Below are 16,940 nucleotides of genomic sequence, written 5' to 3' on the forward strand. Positions count from 1 at the left end.
CTTACACCACAGACCACACTCAGCCACCACATTTTCCTTGCAAAAACCCTCAGCTCACCTGAGGGCCAATGGAAATTTATTGATTTTTTAATTTTTTTGTCCTTTTCCATCCTTCCCCAAGTGGCTTTTCCTAGAAAAATGCCTGACATGACACCAGAGGGGAACCTGGGAGCAGGGGGCACCCTGAGGGGCAGCCCAGGGACTTAAATACAATCTGGAGGGCAGGGCACAGGTGGGACAGGTAAGAGACAGCATAAGGGGCATGGCTTCTCAGGGAGATCAAAGACCTGCTTTCCTGCAGGAAGCAGCGGTGCCAGAGGACAGGGGATGGGATCCTGGGTACAGAGGGGGTGAGCAGAGAGGCCCCCCAACCCTGGGTGGAACCCACATTCCCCAGAGGACAAGTAGCAGCAGGGGTTGAGGGCTCCTTGACTTTTGCCTCAGGGACTTTATTGTTGAACCCTATCACCCCATTTTGTCAGTCCCCCTTCCATGGAAGTCCAGGGAGCCCCTATAGCCAAGAGTAGTCTGGCAACACAGGGAGCAGGATGTTAGGTGGCGTGACGAGGTGCTCCCGGCACTCCATGGCAATGGGCTGAACTGGCAATCCCCCGCCCCATTTCCCCATCTAGGAAATCAGCTGTGTGTTTCTGCCGTCTTCCCCACCTCCCCTTGCCCTGCCTCCTCCCACTCCCATGGACTGCTCCTCAGTGTCACATCTAGGTGGACTTGGAATGTACATGGTGGGAACTCAGGCCTGTCTGTCATCATGGTCCTGCGTCAGTGCCCTGAGTGACAGAGCCAGGGTCTCACACAGGCCATACTGGGAAGATGACAGTCAGCACCTCCTGTATTCCGCACACCATCCACACTCTTAGTCTAGCCCCTGTGAACCCAGGCTGTTGGGCTAGGGGTCCTTTCCATGGGCCAGATGCCATTCAAGAGATATGCACATTATCCCATGTAATCCCCACAACAGCTCTGTAAGATAGCAACTATTTAACCCTCGTTTACAACCGAAGGTACAGAGAGGTGAAATCACTTGTTTATATCACAAAGCACAAGGTGGCTGAACCAGAGTTCTAACCCACCCACCCATTTAACTCCCTGCTCTGAGGCCTGGACATGGTAAAGCCTGTCCTGAGGCTGAAGACACACTTCGGGCCTTTGCCCAGAATAGTGGAACAAGTCAGAGGAGACAGACAGACAGTGCTTTGTTCTTTCGCTACGGACAGAGCAGCAGCAGAGACCCTCTGGGATGTTCAGGAGACAATCAAAATGCCGGGGGGTTCTGGGGTCTGTGATGTCTGTAGCATGTGGCCTCTCTGGGACATAGCCTGGGGAGCCTGAGACCCCTTCTCTCCGCAGGAATTCAGCTTTTTCACCCAGGGCAGGAATTCCAGCCTCTCTGGACAAGCCACATGGTCACAATGGGGTCCATTCTCAGAACCCTGGAAAACACAGGCCCTGCGGAGAAAGACGGATTCTTGTTAAACACAAGGGCCCTCAGTGCCACGATTTAGATCAGGGAGCAAATAGGGGCAGAGAACGGCCTGTAGGCCCCTCTGTCTGTCTTGCCTGGAGGTCACTGCCCCTGGAGACCATTCTGTGCAAAGGCTCTCAAAAGCCAGAACAAAAACCCAGCTAGGGGCTAAATGGGGTGAAAAAAAATCCCCCAACTCCCCAGCCCTCAGTGACCCAAAGCCCCTTCACCCAGCCCCTTTGCTCGGTCCTGTCTCACTTGGTTTCTGGAACATGCTCCTTCTCACTGTGGTGGTTTCACAGAGAATTCGAATTCTCACAATAGCCCTGTGAGGGCACTCGGAGTAGCCTCCCGTTAGGACTGGGGAATCCGAGGCCCAGAGAATCTGTCAGTGTTTTTCAAACCTTCCTGCCACTGCAATCTGATACACAGACAGAGACAGACATGTGGTGCAGGTGCCACAGAACAGCCTTGCCCGGGGTGACTTGCGGATCATTTTTAGTCTGTTCCTTTTGAAATGCTCACTGGGACCCGTACATTGATTCCACGACTCACTAATGGGTCACTGCCTGTCATTTGAAAAGCACTATGTTTGAAGTGGCTTGTCCAGTACCACCAACCCCTGAGGGACAGAGCTGGGCCCAGAACCCGGGTCTGCTGACATTCAGCACTGGACTTTGACATCCTTCAACTGTCAACCTCACCTCTTAACAAAAATTTTCCTCCAGCCGGGATCTGACCTCATCACTCCCCAATTCTGCAGACTTCTAGATTTCACAGCCAGATATCAGAGCCTTGCCCCGCCTGGTCTTTCATGGCCTGTCCACCCACTAACCCCCAACTGCCCAGTCCGCAACTGTTCGGAGCTGCTTGTTCCTGCTTCTAGACCTTTCCCCCTCCATGGATCCAAACTCCCTTGTCCTTCAAGGCCTCCTTCTCCAGGAAGCTACTGGGATGTTCTGAGACCCCCTGACCTCTCCTTTCTCTGCACTGAGTGTCACCCCTCCTGTCATTCTCATCATGGATGGTCTGAGAACATTACCTTTTCGTTGGACTTACGTCACATGTATCTCCTCTGCCTGCCTGCACGGGCCTTAACGAGATTGCCTACAGCAGGAGCTTAACAAGTGCTTATAGGGTGGTAACGGCAGTCGAAATCTCAATGTGTCTCGAGAGCCCCACGTCACTCTCCTGGCCAACACTGCGTCTTCCCCAGCCCTCGTACTCTAGGTAGTGCCCATGTCCTCAGTGACAGCTGGGCTCTCAAGGTCACCCGCAAGTCAGCTGTCTGGCAGCCCAGACGGCCTCTCGAGCACTTCCCAGTGGCTGTAGGCCCCACAGACAAGCTCCTGGGCCCAGCAGCCAATGTCAGCCAGACAGGAGGGGAGAATACCAGGCTGGAAGTTTGGGCGTGTGTCCTTCTCTGCCAAGGCACTTGCTGACGGGAGGGAGAGTGGTGGGGGGCGGGGTGGGCAGTGGAGGGCATGACCCTGCAGTATTTGTCAGAACTGCACCTGGTGGGCCCTCAGCACCCTTCCACAGAGCTGGCCCCACCAGGCCCAGCTTCCTCTCCTCTCTTTCCCGTGCCTCAGTGGCTCTTCCTGGCTCCACCTCTCACTCTGGGAAGCCTGAGTGGCAAGATGGCCACCTCCTTTCCCCAGTGAGGACCTGCTGCCCGCCGCTGGTGTGACCTCTCCTTGTGGCCCAATCACTAGTGGACCTCAGTGTAGCCTCTCGGGAGCACTGTGGGTCAGGACTGTCCCTTTAGCTTCAGGAGCCTGGGCCAGCCACTGAAGCCTCAGACCTCAATCTCCTCATCCATGAAATGGGTGAACACCTGCTCTGTCTACTTCAGAACACCAGAGACTAAATCCTGGGAGTTTTCAAGGGGAAGGCAGAGTGTGGGGAGCCATGTGTCAAAACGGGGCAACACCTGTGAATTGTATCTGGCGAAGATCAATGAAAGGAGAAAAGAAAAACCCTTTACGGTCTGCATTAGCATGAAAATACAGGCCCTTTACATCTCTTGGTTTTGGGGCTCTCTTTGGGAAATTAAATGTGTCCTAATAGATGGGTCCAGAGGCATGTGTCCATTCCTGTGGGTCAGGATGGATGCACTTCCTGGTGCTCAGCGCTAGGCAGAGACCAGCGGTGGTTTTGGCATTTGCGAAAGACCAAAACTCTGAAAGTGGAGCTAGAATCACCCCCGCCTGGCACTGCCTGCGGCCTCGTGGTGAGGTCCTTGAGGAAAAGCTCCTTTCATTTCAGGGGCGCTGCAGGGCCCAGGTTTAAACAGGCCTTTGCCACCTGCATAGCAACTGAGGTGGGGTCTGATGGGCCCAGGTGTGAAAGAATAATGGCAAAGACAATTTATAGCAGTTTCTGTGCGAAGCCCGTTCTGCATACTGTACATTGCGTCTTCTGCAGACCCTGAGGGCTTGGTGCTGCGATTGTCCCTGTTCTATAGCTAGAGAAGTAGAAACTCAAGAGGCCAAGAAAGTAGATCAAGGGCACCCCCCCGCCCCAGCCAGCAGGGATTTGAACTGGAGGCCTCCATCTCCAGAACCTGCCTCATCCAGACGCAGACTGCATCATCCTACAGGGAGGGGCCGCACCACTTGGGCTGGGGAGATGAACCACACCACCTGGGGATAGGGTGGGGCGGGAGTGGAGGCAGCCGGAGTCCTCGTTTAGATGGGGAGGGATGGAGTGCGGGGTGAGGGAACTCCACACCTTTCCCAGCCAGGCCATTCCTGTGGACCACAGGAGATCACCCATCCCAGTTTGTCCAGTTTGAGCCCTGAAAGTCCCATGTCCCTGTTTTCCTAGGACTATGGGTCACTGTACCTGTGGTCTGAGTCACCCCTGGACCAGCTGCAGAGAGTGAATGGCTGAGTGGTCTGACGCGAGGGAACTATTTCAGGACACAGCCTGGGAGGCCTTTTCAATTACATTAGCCTCTGGCAACACTAGAGGGAGATGCCAGCCCCGCCTTCTTCCTGTGGCTCCCTGGGATAGTGATTCAGCAGCAAGTCGGAAGCAGGCTAGACTGTGACCTACTGGGAATGGAGTCACCGGCAGGGTGGGGGCTGTCAACACCAGCTCAGGGCTAGAATTGGAGCAAGGATGGGGAGTGGATTGGAGAAGGGGACTCTCATGGGAAGGAGGGGGCTTCTCAAGTTGCTAGGGAACTGAGCCCCAACGAAGGGCCGCTGCTGTCCTGCCAGGCTGGGATTGGTTGTAGGGCAGTGGGAAGTGGTCGTGGCATGGAGGAGGATCCCTGCCTTTGCCTCTTGCCCTTGTTTGTGAGGGATGGGGGAGTCCCAGCCACTGGATACCTAAACTGCTTATCAGCCTATTCAGCAGCTAAAAATATGAAATGGCTTTGCTAAAGGATGCCCAACCAGAAGCTTCTAAAAGGTTTCCTATTAGGGCAGCGCCTACTGGGGCGGGAGGCCAGACACCCTGAAGGAGTCATGATTCCTCTTCGTTCCCACCATTCAGTCACAGCCTGGCGATTCCCACTGCCAGGACCTCAGCCTCCACCCCATTAACCCCGTGTCCTGATCAGGTCCCTGGGCTCTGGCTTCCACTCCTGCGCCCCCGGCTCCAGCAGGGGGTGGCGATTGGGCATCTGTCTGGAGCCTCAGAGCAAGGCCTGGGTTTTCTGGTCCCCAGTCGTGGCCTCACCCACTCACTATGTGGCCTTCAGCAAGTTGTCTGGCTTCTCTAAGCTTTGCTCTTCTCACCTGCAAGAGGAGAGCCCACTCCTGCTGCAGGGAGGGACCCAGAAGCCCTTGGTGGGGAGGACTCTGTAGTCTGGCTGAAGGACAGGCAGGCCAGGAGATTTCTCAGGGGTGGCCGGAGCCTGATGGAGATGATGCAACACTGAGGCAGCCTCAGAATCCCCAGGGGAGCTTGTTGGAGATGTAGGTCTTGCAGTAGGTTGGGGTGGGGCCCTCCATCTGAATTTTAACCACTTTCTAGATGATTCCATCAAATGGCAGGCTGAGAATCACCACGCAGGGCCTGGCGCAAAGGGGGCCCTCAAAGCATGTGAGTTTTGTTTCTTTCCCATTCTTTTCTTTTTATTTTTTTGAGACAGACTCTCACTCTGTCACCCAGTCTGAAGTGCAGTGGTGCCGTCAGAGCCCACTGCAGCCTTGACCTCCAGGGCTTCAAGTGGTCTTCCCACCTCAGCCGCTCTTGTAGCTGGGGGTACAAGTGCATGCTACCACGCCTAGCTACTTTCATTATTTTTGGTACAGATAAGGGTCTCACTACGTTACCTAGGCTGGTCTTGAACTCGTAGGCTCAAATGATCCTTCTGCCTCAGCCTCCCAAAGTGCTGGGATTATAGGCATGAGCCGCTGTGCCTGCATCACTCCTGAGTCTCGCTGTGCTCCCCTGTCTCATGGGAACAGCCTGGGTAGCCTGAAGCTGCTCAGAGCTGGTGAAGGAGAAGGTCGCCATCCCTGGGAGGAAGGGGCACGCTGCCTGGCAGCCGGGTTGGGGGAATGGTCAGTGGGCCATCAGTCCCAGGCTTCTCCTGCCTGGACCAGCAGGAAAATTGTCAGACAGCAGAGGGCAGCTCCTCAGTGCCCTCCACTCCCTGCTCTTCCCCAGTAGCCCTCAGTGAAAAGGCCTGAAAAACTAATTTCCTCCTTGGAAGTGGAAAGTCTTCTGGGCAGGGCAGAGCTACCGTCTAATACTCTTTTCCTTCTCTCTGGAATTCTCTGCACAGTTGAGCTTTTTGGGGGCACAGCTAGGCACTCCAGGACACAGTCTGCCCAATCTCCTTTCTGCAAGGGAGGCAAGCGTGCCCTTGTTAAGGCCTTCCCTGGACTGACAGGTGGTAGCCCAGGGAGGGGGCAGATGGAAACTCTCCCACCTTTTTTTGTTTTTTATTTTTTGAGACCGAGTCTTGTTCTATCACCCAGGCTGGAGTGCAGTGGCACAATCTCGGCTCACTGCAACCTCCACCTCCTGGGTTCAAGCCATTCTTGTGCCTCAGCCTCCGAAGTAGCTGGGATTACAGGCAGGCGCCACCATGCCCAGCTAATTTTTGTATTTTTAGTATAGACAGGGTTTCACCATGTTGGCCGGGCTCGATCTCCTGACCTCATGATCCACCCACCTTGGTCTCCCAAAATGCCGGAATTACAGGTGTGAGCCACCACGCCCAGCCACTCTCCCACCTTTCTGTAGCTCCTTTACAAGGCAACAGTTTCCACAGATTCTCCTCCACCCCATCCACACTGCAGTTTTTATTCCTTCCATGGGCTTATAAACCACAGCCTTTCCCCAGATTGGGCGGCCTTGGACAATGGCTGAACCTCTGTTTCCTAATCTATAAAATGGGGGTGATAGGACCTTCCTCTTAATGTGGATGAGAGGATCAAAGGAGACATGGAATATCAAGGGGGTTCTCAAACAAGGAAGAGGAGATGTCAGAAAGGCAGATTCCTGAACCTCACCCCCAGCGTTCTGATTAAGTGGGGTCTGAGTCGAAGTTTTGGGAAAGGCAGATGCCTAGGAGCAGGGGAGCGCCCCACTCTCTGCTATGCAGGCAGATCACCTTGGAGCTGAATAAACACTCCCCATGTTGGAGGCCACCCCTAGAGCTCCTGGAATGGAATCTTGGGGAGCCTCCATGAAGCTGACTCTGCTCCCTTCCCGGGGAGCCTGCTGCCTCTTCCTCCAAGAGAATCCCCCTCCATCACACCCCCACCCCCACCTTTCCAGTGGCAGACCAGTGGGCTAGTTGGCTTCCACCAAAGATGGGCAGCAATTGGCATTTTCTTTGGCCCCTGGGGAAAATGGAAGGCATTTCCTTCAGACTCCACAGAGAGCCCCAGCCAGCCCCTCTGCTGTTCCCTGAGCACTGAACAGAACTTTCAGACTTTAGGGGCACGTGAGGCTCAGGTTAAGGGAGCCAGCTCACCTTTCCCAGACCCCTAAGGATTGTGAATGGAGAGTGGGGTGGGAGGGGTCGCAGAGATAAGGAAGGCTGGAGCAAGGGCCTGATTTGCGAAATCTGCCCATCCTTGAGTCTGGGTTAACTCTTTGCTGGAGGGCAGGGCAGGTAAACGGAGGCTGGGAGGGTTCAGTGCCTGAGGTTACAGCAGTTACAGTCTCTGACAGCATTTGAACCCAGTGCTCACTTCCTCGGAAGCTCAACTTCCGTTCTTACGGTTCCTGGCCTCCCGGTTAACTTTGCAGAATCCTCTGTCCTCGACTTCCCACGCCCCATCGGGACTCCCCAGCCGTAGCCTGAGAAGGGTCTTATCCATGACCGCTGCCAGTCTCAGGTCGGACAGTGAGAGGAAGCAGCCACAGTGGCCCACAGCGAGTCTCGGGTCTAGGACAGGGGCAGACTTTAATCAAAGGGTCACACAAATCTGTGGTTACCTGGAGGGTGGTGTGGAGGACGACACATTCCAGTCGTGACTTACAGGCTGAGTGGGCCGGGTTCACCTCCCAATGCTTTGCATGGCTAGCGCGAATCATGCAAAGAACAGGGAGGTGAAACGCTCCTGGGGCGGGGTGAGCGGGCTCCCAGTGCCAGGTAGGACCCGGGTTCCGGCGAGCGCCCTCCCGGACCCTCAGTTTCCCAGTTTGGGAAGTGCAGAGAACCTGCCTCGCCCTCCTGGCCCCGCCGAGGCTTAGGGAAGGTGAGCCCCCGTTAGCAGGGCGGGCTGGGGCGGGGCGGGGCGGGGCGGGCGAATCGCGCCCGGGGGCCGGGCTGGCAGGGGGCCCGCGGACTGGCGGGCGGGCTGGCGCGGCGCGCAGTGCGTGCGGCTGCGGAGCGCGCTGCTCGCCGGCGGTGGGCATCACATGAGCAGCGGCACCGGGGACCGACCGCAGCCAGCCTGAGGGCGCCCCCGCAGCCGCAGCCCCGCGCCCTCGCCCGCTCCTAACCATGTCTATCTGTTGTTGCTTCTTTTTTAGGGACTATGGCAGTTCCAAGAGGAAATCAGGTAAGGGAGCCTCCGGGCGTTTTCCCTTCAGCCTTCCTTCCTGCTCCGTGCACGCGCCCCTCCGATCCTGCGGAGGACTTCTTGGGGGCTGGGGGCCCGGGGGAGGTTGTCCTTTCGCGCCAGCCCAGGGGTCCTGCGGGGCCGGGGATACTCGCTTCACTTGCCCCTCCCCAGTGCATGCCCCCTGAGACCTCTGGTCCTAGAACCCTCGTTCTCCCGCCACCGAGTCGCTCCGGCTCCCGCCACCTCTCTGTTTCCAGTGGGAGTGGGGGTGGGTGCATGGGGAGTGCGTGGGTGGCTCGGGAAGGGCCTAAACCCCTGCACCGTGGGCAGCCGGGTCCTTGGCCCCCGGGCTGCGGCGGCCACTGCTGCGCAGTGCTGTGACTTCTCCAGTCCCTCCCGCGGTGCCCCGGTGATGGAAGGGTTAATAGAGACGCGGGGCTCCCCTGCAAGAAGGTGAGATTGAGATCCAGGACTGAAAAGGGGTCGTCCTTGAGTCACTTGAGTTTTTAGCGCCTGTATCGTGGACCTTCCTCCCTCCCCCAACTCTGAGCGTGTTCTCCCTGCGGAGGTGGGGGCTCTGCGTTTTAACAGCTGAGACCCGACCCTCCCCAGCACCCCCGCATTGACCTGACAGGTGCCAGGGCCCGCCCGGAGTTTGGAAGGGGGTGGAGGCAGGGAGAGAGGCAGGCCACCCCTCGGAGCTGCCTGCTGTGGGATGAGGGTAGAACAGGATTCTCTCTGGAAGGGGGAGGCTGGGCTCCCCAAATGGCAAACGCCTGGATGTGGGTGGGCTATAGTTAACTGGGGGAGAGTGGTCCCTAGGAATTAGGGCTGTGTGTGTGCTGAAGTGGGGGTGGGGACAGACTGCTGCAGTGATCTGTGCTGACACATGGATTGACCACACTGATGGGGTGCTGGTACGTGGACATCCATCCTGGGGTCTGGCCCTTGGGGATGTAGGTAGTAACACGTGGCTCCTTGAATGGCTCCTGTGCCCAGGTGCATTGGTCTGTGGATAGGTTGAGGGGTGTGCCCCGTATGGTGGATGGATGTAGACTGGCATAGATGTAATTGCAGGATATGTATGTTTCTGTGTGTACAAGTGCTTGTTCACGTGCCTGTTGGAACCAGGAAAATTGTGTCTTGGTTTATGTGATGGGGGCGTGTGTGCCTGTGGGGTTCTGTGTACATGTGTGAGTCATGATAGCTGTGTGCTATGAGGGTGTGTTTACTTGTTTGGGTGCATAGGTTGGGTGCATGTGTAGTTGAGATCTATCTGGTTATGGGTTGGAGTCTGTGTTCGTGTATATTTGTGTACCTGTTTGGGTCATGTCTAGCTCTGCATGTCCCAAACTGTGTGTGCACTTGCCTGTCACCTGGGTGTGAGGTGTCTCAGGCATGCTTGCCCACTGGTGCAGAAGGGCATTTCTGTGAACGTCTGGGCAAGGCTGGGGAATAGCGCTCCTCCACTCTCCCTCCACACAGGCCTCAGGTGGGAGAATGAAGGAGGGGCAAAACGGATTGTGCTCTGTCACCACCCGCACAAGAAGCTTGACTTGGGCCTCAGAGGTGTAGTGTCCTGGTTGAACCTGGGCTCAAATTCTGACTCTGTGTGACCTTAGGCCAGTTTCATACCCTCTCTGTGCCTCCGTTTCTTTAAAACAAAGATGCTAATGTATCTACCTCACACAAGAGGATTAAGTATGTTAGTGTAGAATAGTCCTGGCACCTAATAACTATACATGTGTCAGTTCTCCACAGCAGGAGCACTTTCTGAAGGACTGGGACCTAGTCCTGGCTCCATTGCCACTTTTCTCCCTACGTGACCTTGGGCAAATTCCTTATCTATGCTGGACCTCAGTTTCCCCCTATAAAGGCAAGAGCTGGACAAAATAACCTCTTGGGTCCCCCGCCACAGTCTCTGAGGCTCAGCTTCCGCACTGCTTCCTAAGCAATGTAGGGCCACACCCAGGCTGCCTTCCCCAGAGAAAGCTAACTCCCAGTTTCTCTGCCTTCCACTCTCAGGCCAGGAAAAGGATGGATGGAGAAATTTAATTTACTTTGGTGTGCTTATGATAATGGCCACTTAGTGTCGTGGTTGAAAATGCCAGCTCTGGAGCCAGACAGCAGGAGTTGAGAGTCTGGCTTCTCTCCTCTGTGACCTTGGGTAGATTTCTTAGCCTCTCTGTGCCCATTACCTCTTCTGTACATTTGGGATAACATTCATACCTACCCACTTTGTGATGGTTTATTATGTGTCAATTTTATTATGTGTCAACTTGGCTGGGCCACAGTGCCCAGATAGTTGGTCAAGCATTATTCTAGATGTTTCTGCAACGGTGTTTTCTAGATGAGATTCACATTTAAATAAATCAGTGGATTTTGAGTAAAGCAGATTAGCCTCCATAATGCAGGCTGGCCTCATCCAATTGGTTGAAGACCTCTTAATAGAACAAAGACTGACACACACACCCGCCCTCAGCAAGGAGGAGTTCTGCCAGCAGCCGGCTTTGGACTCAGCTGCAGCTCTTCCCCCAGTCTCACATTTTGGACTCTCAAACCTCCATAATCATATGAGCCAATTCCTAAAATAAATCTCCCTCTCTCTTCAAGCTCTCTATGCAGCTCCTGTTGATTCTATTTCTCTGGAGAACCCTAATACACACCTCATATGGTTACAACAAAGATTAAATAAACTAATATATGTAAGCATGCTTAGAACACTGCCTGTCACCTAGAAAGCTCCCCTGGAAGTGCTAGTTAGTGTTATTGAATGAGCATCTACTATGTGCTAGGAAATTTACACGTTTCTTCATTTGCTGATCAGAACCACAGTACATGAGGGGTAATAGGATTCCCATTTTGCAAATGAGAACCTGAGGCTCAGATGGGGTGACTGCCCACACACAGCCCTTGACAGTGAGGATTGGAGTCTGTGTTGAGGGCTCCGCCCGGCTCTATAACGAACCTCACGAAGCTTCCCAGGGTCACTCCAGCCAGGGACATTTGCACAGAGGAAATGGATCCATTCTGGGGTTCACTGTAAATCTCTTTCTGAGCACAGTTCTTAGACTTGAGGCAAGGCTTAGGGAAGGTGGAGTCAACAGAAGAAGAAAGTTCTCAGCAACTTTCTGGAGGAAGCAGGGCTGGTGAACTTGAAAACTGAAGGAGATTTGGCCTGTAATTTATCTTCATCTTTCTTCCCTCCATTGAACCTACTCCTTCCAGCATTTCCCCCATCTCAGGAACTGGCACTATCTACTGTATTGCTCAAGCCCAACATCTAGAAGTCACTCTTTTTTTTTTTTTTTTTTTTTTGATATAGATTTTCCTCTTTTGCCCGGACTGGAATGCAGTGGCGCAACCTCAGCTCACTGCAACCTCCACCTCCCAGGTTCAAGTGGTTCTCCTGCCTCAGCCTCCAAGTAGCTGGGATTATAGGCACCACCCACCACTGGGGCTAATTGTTGCAGTTTTAGTAGAAACAGGGTTTCACCATGTTGGCCAGGCTGGTCTCGAACTCCTGACCTCAAGTGATCCACCCGCCTCAGCCTCATCCCTCCACAAAGTGCTGGGATGACAGATGTGAGCCTCCGCGCCTGGCCGAGAAGTCATTCCTGACTCTTCCCTTTCTTTTACCTGCCAGCTGGAGCTGCAGAGCCGCCGTCTCCTTACCTTCACCATCACACATGTTAGAAGCCCCCTTCATCTCTCCAGGAAGACCCCACCTTCCTACCTGGTCTCACTGCTTCTCTATTAGCCCTCTATCTGACATTCTCCACACCACAGCTAGAGTGAGCTCTTAAAAAATATGGATCAAAAAAAAAAAAAAAAAAATATGGATCAGTTGGGTACAGTGGCTCATGCCTGTAATCCCAGCACTTTAGGAGGCCAAGGCAAGAGGATCACTTGAGCCTAGGAGTTCGAGACAAGCCTGGGCAACAAAGCAAGATCCTGTCTCTACCAAAGCCAAGTGTGGTGGGACATGCCTGTAGTCCCAGCTACTCAAGCGGCTGAGATGGGAGAATCACTAGCAGGGGTGGCTAGCCAGGTGAGAAGTTTGAGGTTGCAATGAGGCATGATCATGCCACTGCACTACAGCCTGGGCAACAGAGAGACCCTGTCTCTAAATAGGAATGAGGAAGGGAGGGAGGAAAGGAAGAAGAGAAATAAAGAAAGAAAGAAAATAACATACTTTCCTGCCTAAATTCCCCCCAGGGACTCTCCATCCCACCCAGAACTAATTCCCTACCCTGGCTCACAGAGCTTGTGTGACTTGGCCCCTGGCTGCCTTCCTGACCTGGGCTTTACCCCTCTCGCCCCCACCCAGCACACTCTGCTCAGCCACACCAGTCACCTTTTGCTCCTTAAACGCATCAAACACATTCTTCTTTGTGGCCTTTGTACTTGCTCTTCCCTCTTGCCTGGAATGTTCTTCCCTGATCTTTCACATGGCTGGCTCCATCTTAAGATTTCTGCTTAAAATTGTCACCTTGTCGGCAAAGCTACCGGATCCTTCGCTGTCCAGCCGCCCCGCAGATCACCCCTCTTCTTCCCTCCTGATCACTTCCCACACTCCACTGGTCCCATGTGTTTGTTTCTTCTGTCTCCCCGAGAGCAGAGACCGTGGCTGGAGGGCCTGCATCAGTATCGGGGGCCACTGGTACTTTTCAAATGGGTGGATGCGTGGAAAAAGCCATCTAAGAAGGAGTGAACCTTGTCCAGGGTCAGGAAAGAAAGGTCATGGTGGCTTCAAATTGGGGACGATTATCTGGAAAGAGGAGACATTTTTCTGGTTTGGGAGCAGAGAGCGGGAGCCTTTGGTAATCCAGAGAGGGCACATGCACAAAGGTAGAGGGATAGGACTAAGTGTGGCTTGTTGGGAAACTGACCTCACTGAGCATCAGCTGTATGCTAGGCGCTGTGCAAGGTGCTGTGGCTGTACGTCCACAGGTGAAATGTCTTTAGGGAAACCGCCACCCTGCTGAAGGCCTTTCAGCTGTTGACTCGGCCCCCCCCGCCAGAGTGTTTTAGATCATTTCCCTTAAAGTCAATTGGTCATGGTCTTTAATAACTATAAAAATATGTTTCCGGCCGGGCGCAGTGGCTCAAGCCTGTAACCCCAGCACTTTGGGAGGCTGAGGCGGGTGGATCATTAGGTCAAGAGATCGAGACCATCCTGGTCAACATGGTGAAACCCCGTCTCTACTAAAAATACAAAACATTAGCTGGGCATGGTGGCGCGTGCCTGTAATCCCAGCTACTCAGGAGGTTGAGGCAGGAGAATTGCCTGAACCCAGGAGGCGGAGGTTGCGGTGAGCCGAGATCGCGCCATTGCACTCCAGCCTGGGTAACAAGAGTGAAATTCCGTCTCAAAAAAAAAAAATATGTTTCCCGCTGGGGTGTTTTTCTACCCTAGAGAAGTTTGCAGTGTGCTGTGGGTGATGAGGTATAAAGGAGAATGTCCTATTAGGAGGGAAGTGAGGGAGCAACGTGGTTACCTGGGGGAGAGCAGTCCCAGCCAAGGGCACGGCAAGTGCAAAGGCCCTGCGGTGAGGGCGTGTGCCGGCTGCTCAGAGCGCAGTAGGGAGGCCTGTGGCTGAGGTGAAGAATAGTGGAGGGTGAAGTGGAAGGAGGTGGTGAGAGCAGAGATGTAGCTGGGGGTGGGGAGGGAGTAGGGTGAAGCAGCACCACATAGGGCCTTGCAGGACATTCTAAGGACCTTGACTTTTACTGAGTGAGATAAAGATTCACTTAAAGGTTCTAAGTAGAGGCAGGGACATGATCTGGCTTTGATCATAGAATGATCGGGATTGACTAGGCAGGATGGGATATGATGTGCAGGGTTGCCGGGGGCGGCTAGCCAGGTGAGATAGGATGGGGGCAGCAGTGGAGGGGCAAGGCGCTGCGGGTGCTGGACGGACTGTGATGATTGGGCGTGGGCCTCGAGGGAGAGTTTGAGTGGGAGCTGGGAGGCACCTGCATCACACTGCCTGGCACCCCACTCTCAGGCCCAGAACTTGCCAATCATGTGACCTTGGGCAAATCCCTTTGCCTCTGAGAACAGGTTATCTCACCTGTTCTGTTCTATCAGCCAGGGTTCAACTAGAGGAACAGAACGAGTGGGAGGTATATATTAAGCAATGTAGTGTAAGGAACTGGCTTACACAATTGTGAGGGGCTGGCTAGGTAAGTCTGAAATCCCAGGGCAGGCCATAAAACGGGGCAGGCCGCACCCCCGGGCCCAGGCCGGAGCTGCTATCCACAGGTGAAATGTCTTCAGGGAAACCTCCACCCTGCTGAAGGCCTTTCAGCTATTGACTCAGGCCCACCCAGAGTGTTTTAGATCATTTCCCTTAAAGTCAACCGGTCATTGTCTTTAATAACTATAAAAATATGTTCCCAACGGGGTGCAGTGGTTCACGCCTATACAGTAATCCCAGCGCTTTGGAAGGCCGAGGTGGGTGGATCACCTGAGGTCAGGAGTTTGAGACCAGCCTGGCCAACATGGCGAAACCCCATCTCTGCTAAAAATACAAAAAAATTAGCCGGGCATGGTGGCAGGCGCCTTGTAATCCCAGCAACTCGGGAGGCTGAAGCAGGGAGAATCACTTGAATCTGGGAGGCAGAGGTTGCAGTGAGCCGAGATCATGCCATTGCACTCCAGCCTGGGTGACAGAGCAAGACTCTGTCTCAAAATAGAAAAAAAAAAAAGTTTCGTAGCAACACCTAGATTCGTGTGTGATTGCATAACTGAGGACAGTCGCTAGCCAGGTCGATGTGTACCACCTGACCACCACCCCTGTCAAATTTGGTCATTATAGTAGCAGCAACCTGGCTTGCCCCCAAGTTCACAGGGTTCAATGAGGTGAGGCCCTTTAAGGGGCTTTGTGCTGTGCCTGGCGGTAGGAAGGGCCTGTCGTTGTTAGCTGTGGTTGCTTGCCCAAGGTCGACACTGCTCCAGAAGCCCCAAGAGGGCTGGAGCAACTCCCCAGAAAAAAGGGGTTCTCGTGAGACCTGCAAAGATCTCACGGCTCTCACCCAGTTCTCTAGGAAGCTGCATTTCACCAAGGCGTGTAGCCGGGAAGTTCCGAGTTGCGCCACGAGGAGGCGCAGGCGGCCGCGGAGCCTCCGGGATGGTCAGGGCCCTGGGGCTGTGGCCGGGAGAGGCTGAAGCTTCACCCAACGCTGGAGCCCAGTGGAAGCTCCAGCTTGTTTGCATGCAGATGAGGTTGCTCAAGAATGTTACAAGCTTGTTCTCTTCGGCAAGTGTTGATGTTCCTCATGAAATCCTGTTTACTTTATTCTTCTCCTCGGAAGTGTTGAGCTCAGCCCCACCTCTGTCTCTGTGATCATAAAACTGTATTATTGGCTGAGTTCATGAGATCAGCATTAACATAGTTTCATTGCAGAGAAGCAGTGTTGCTTGGGGTTGAGAGTTTAGGTTTTGGCAACAGGCAGACAGGGTTTGAACCCCAGCTCTGCCATTTGTTATTGCGATTTTCATTATGGATAAATTAAGAAAGAAGGGGAGAAGCTGGTCTTTGAGTTGAGACATTTATTTCCATTCTGTGAGCCCCAGGAGGAGACAGGGCGTACACTCAGCCATTGCTGAGTATTGTGTTGAGTTAAAAATGCAGACTCTGGAGACAGAATGCCTAGTTTCATGACCTGGCTCTGCCCACCGTGAGTGATCGTGGGCAATCCCTTCTCTGTGCTTCATTTCCTCACCTGGAAAATGGTGGTAATAGGGCATTTTCATTGGGTTAAGGATTGAATGAAAGTTCATGAAGTGTTCACTGCAGCACTGTCACTGGCCCGGAGGAAACACTAAGGGTGAAGCAGTTTTTACTATGAAGAGGAGGCGGCACAGGAGGGGCCCAGCTCAAACAGAAGAGAGCACTGGCTTCCGCTTTTGCCCTTTCTCAGGAGTGACTCCTCAGTCAGACAGGGGAAGGCGGGCTGTGCCCTATCTCATCATTGCCAGGAGCCTCCCTGCCGTGACCTGGGTAGGTAGTCATTTTATAGACCAGGAAAGGGAAGTTAAGGAACTTGTCCAGGGTTCCTCAGCCAGACACAATATTCTTTTTTTTTTGTTTTTTTTGGACTGAGTCTTGCTCTGTTACCCAGGCTGGAGCTTGTTCTCTTAGGCAATCTTGGCTCACTGCAACCTCCACCTTCAAGTGATTCTCCTGCCTCAGCCTCCCAAGTAGGGGGAATTACAGGCACCTGCTACCACACCCAGCTAATATTTATATTTTTAGTAAAGACTGGGTTTCGCCATGTTGGCCAGGCTGGTCTTGAACTCCTGACCTCAGGTGATCTGCCCGCCTCAGCCTCCCAAAGTGCTGAGGTTACAGGCGTGAGTCACCACGTCCGGCCAACATTGGCATTTTCCTTTCTGCTTCAAGGAGGAAGCCCTTTCTGTCCTTTCAGGCGCCTGCCACCACGCCCAGCTAATTTTTTGTAGTTTT

General features: G+C 53.8%; 1 protein-coding gene and 1 long non-coding RNA gene across 6 annotated transcripts in view; one reads left to right on the top strand and one right to left on the bottom strand.

The window, feature by feature from the left end:
- Positions 1–16,940, top strand: part of SH3PXD2A (SH3 and PX domains 2A) — a 253,525-nt gene that overhangs the window by 157,339 nt on the left and 79,246 nt on the right. For 3 of the 5 annotated variants that reach the window (XM_017531126.2, XM_017531128.2, XM_017531127.2), the window contains exon 6: positions 8,435–8,463. In XM_017531126.2, coding sequence (XP_017386615.1) covers positions 8,435–8,463 — 29 coding nt within the window. Of the gene's footprint in view, positions 1–8,139; positions 8,158–8,289; positions 8,464–16,940 lie in introns of those variants that run through there. The other 2 variants (XM_037739482.1, XM_037739480.1) reach the window with 2 other exon arrangements.
- LOC108306304 lies at positions 1,198–8,178 on the bottom strand. The gene is made up of 2 exons (XR_001826085.2): positions 7,895–8,178; positions 1,198–1,467 (listed from the first exon to the last, which is right to left on the bottom strand). It is a non-coding gene; the product is annotated as an uncharacterized LOC108306304 (long non-coding RNA).

This window comes from Cebus imitator, unplaced genomic scaffold (assembly GCF_001604975.1).
Source record: "Cebus imitator isolate Cc_AM_T3 unplaced genomic scaffold, Cebus_imitator-1.0 Scaffold71, whole genome shotgun sequence".
NCBI classification, from domain to species: Eukaryota; Metazoa; Chordata; class Mammalia; order Primates; family Cebidae; genus Cebus; species Cebus imitator.